This window comes from Cystoisospora suis, assembly GCF_002600585.1.
Source record: "Cystoisospora suis strain Wien I chromosome Unknown contig_7273, whole genome shotgun sequence".
NCBI lineage: Eukaryota > Apicomplexa > Conoidasida > Eucoccidiorida > Sarcocystidae > Cystoisospora > Cystoisospora suis.
In genome coordinates this window covers 1-2989 of record NW_027160059.1, presented here as the reverse complement: position 1 = coordinate 2989, position 2989 = coordinate 1, and the positions used below count along the sequence as shown (strand labels likewise).

General features: G+C 43.0%; 1 protein-coding gene across 1 annotated transcript; it reads left to right on the top strand.

Moving 5' to 3' along the window:
• Positions 1-223: 223 nt before the first annotated feature.
• On the top strand, positions 224-2949 carry CSUI_010374 (ribosomal protein l15; the record flags this gene model as incomplete). The annotated part of the gene is made up of 2 exons (XM_068070478.1): positions 224-2036; positions 2767-2949. Coding segments are annotated over exons 1-2 (1608 nt in total), but the record flags the coding sequence as incomplete, so codon positions are not given.
• Between the last annotated feature and the right edge of the window lie 40 nt (positions 2950-2989).

Here is a 2989-nt window from a genome sequence, read left to right as displayed (position 1 = left end):
ACGTCCACCTTAAGACTAGCTTTGGCGACCAGGCAAGGAGCTCTGCAGGTACAGATTCAGTGATCTAGTTTAGCATTTGTCCTGTATCACTCTTACTACTATTAGAGAGCATGCTTCGGTACAGGGAAGACATGCGCTCCTCCTTATAATTGCATGCGAGAAATCCATGGGAAAGAGCATTTGATTTGCCGAGGAACCAGTCCTCGCCAGCCTTTCTTCTTGATGATCTTTATCTTCTCGCGTTTTCTTTTCTCCTTGTGGAAGCGCCTGCCGTCATGGGAGTCCCCGCATAAAATTCAAACATCGGGTGCTGTATGTGCGCATGCATGTGTGGATGTACACATGAGGAATCTCATCGACGAATTGCTTAGAAGAACCTTTCAAGATCTCCGCGAGGTTTTCTCCTCTCTTTCTTTCCTTTCTCTCTTTCTTACAGCTTGGCATGTTTTCTAGTCAACTGCGGCTTCAGCAGACTTCTCTCCTTTTCGCAGTACCTCCTCATCTAGATTTCTTCTCTTACGCCATCCTTGACTTTCTTCTTCTTCTACTTCCTCTTTAATATCTTCATCTTCATCTTCTCTTCTTCTTCGTCTTCTCTTTTTCTGGTCAGAATGCTGCCTTCTCAGTGTCTACGTCGCTACGGCCACAGGAGGTGCCGAGAAAGATTAAAGAAAGAGAAGAGAACAAGAGGAATGATGAGACTACAAGAAGATTCTCTCTATCATCTCCGGCCTCGTGATTCTCCTATTCTTCTATCCATTCCTTCTTCTCTCTCGAAGAATCGTCAAAACATTAAGGCCTTTCCAACTTCGTCTTCGTCTTCCTTACAGTCTTCTCTCTCTTCTCCTGTTAGCTACTCTCCGTCTTCTTCTTCTTCTTCCTCTTCTTCTTCATGTCCTTCTTTCTTCTTCAGTCGTCGTTGTTCCTTCTTGCTTTCCTCTCTTTCTCTTTCCCACAAGGGACCAGCCCCTGCTGCATTACGCCATTCAGGTGTAGCTGCCTTCTTTCATACACAGAGAGGAGAGACAAGAAGAAGAAGAAGCATTTCTTCTTCTCCTCTTTCCTCTCTTGGTACTAATACCTCCACTCATGTCTGTACAGCTAAGCCACTTCAAACAACTTCCTCAGCCTCCTTCACAGAGAATCAAATAAAAGAAAGAAAAGAAGAAGAAGAAGGCTATCTTCTCTCTTCTAACCGGCGCCATCCTTCTTATCTACTCACGCCCTCTCTATCTTCTGAAGAGTATTCCTCTTATTCTTTCTCTCCTTCTTCTTCTTGTTGTCTCTTGCCCTTTTCACCACACTCCTTTTCATCTTTCTCTCCTCGTTTCCCTTCTTTTTCTCGTTCCTTCTCTTCTTCCTACATTATGTCTCGCCATGCCCCTTTGAAGGCCTCCTTCGCGGCATCGATCTCTTCATCTTCTTCTTCTTCTGTTTCTTCTTCTTCTTATTCCTTACGTCTTCTTTCTTCCCGTCTTTCTTCTCATCGTTGTTCTCTTGGCCCTCGTAAGGTGATCTCTTCTTCTCTCATATCTAGAACGCAAGCCATGGATCTCTTTCATCCTTTCGTCTTTCATTCTTCTTCTTCTTCTTCAAATCCTCTTCTTCTTGTTCAACACTCCGGCAGCCCTTCTTCTTTCTTGTCATCTTCTTTAGAGAGGTCGTTTTCTCGTAGCTTTTCTTCCCGTCCTTTTTCTTCATCTTCATCCCCAAGAGAGAAGAGAGGCGAAGAAGCTAACGAAGAGATTGAGACGTTTCAGTCAATCTCTGAAGCTCCACCACGGGGGAGAGGAGGGAGAAGGAAGAGGCAAACGGCCATGTCTCATCGGTCTTGTCGTGAAGATGATAGTGAAGGTTATCTTAACAATGTTGAAGAAAGGGCAGAAGGCTATCCAGGTGTACATACACTTGCTGTTACGAGAGAACAATTCCATGATGGATCCAGAGGCTTATTTCGACCTCATCCGTTCAATAGGAGATTCGCTAGAGTTCGAAAGCCTGTCTTTCCTATAGAAGCGAGAAATCTACGACTTATGGTAAACCAAGACATTCTCTTTCTCCTTCTGTCGCTTCTTTTCTTTCATCCATCTTCGCCCAACTTCTCATATTCTTGATCGGGTCGTTCTATCCGTCGTTTCTTATTCAGAAGCCGATCTCTCTATCAGTCGATTTGTATCTCATCTAGCTCTTTCTCTACCAAGTGAATTCCTTCTCGGCGCTTGAGAGACTGTGAAGGCAAATTCTCTCCATCCTTGACTTGAACCTTACCTATATGTCTGTACCTTTAACTACATAAGCGTTGAAGTAACAGTTCCTCAGTGTATGTATATATAGATCTGTATATGTATGCATATATGGATATATATATATATATACATATCTTAACTATAGAGATGTTCGTATCTCTTCATCGCGATAATGGAAGTGTATATACTGCCGATATATGCTGCTGCAATTCTATATATCTATGTACACATATCTATAGATGGATATATACATACACACATCTGTATATCTACGTGTACTTCTTCGCGGTAGATATGCATGTTTCTCACTATACAGCAGGTTATATGGAGTTTCTTCTCTTCGTGACTTCTCTAGAAGACACTTCTTCTGTTTCTTTCTTCTTCTTCTAGTCTCTCATTTCCCGCGCTCTATGTCTTCTCGGTCGCCTCGTCTTCTCCGGCCTTCAATAGCTTCTATCTATCTATCTGTCTGAGTGAGTGAGTGTATCTTCTTCCCTGTCTTCTTGGTCTATCTCTTTAGTATAAAAGAAAGGCGAAGAGAAGAAGAGGAAGAGGAGATAAAAGCAACGCGAAAGGCATTCGATGGAAGCACGTGCATCAGCAAGCAGGGAGGTATAAGGGCCCACGTAGTCGGACATTTGAAGGAGGCAAAACACCACTATACAAACGCATTCCCAAATGGCCTGAAGCATGGCTCCAAAGGTATATCTAGCTTTAATTTATCACTAATCTATCTATCTATC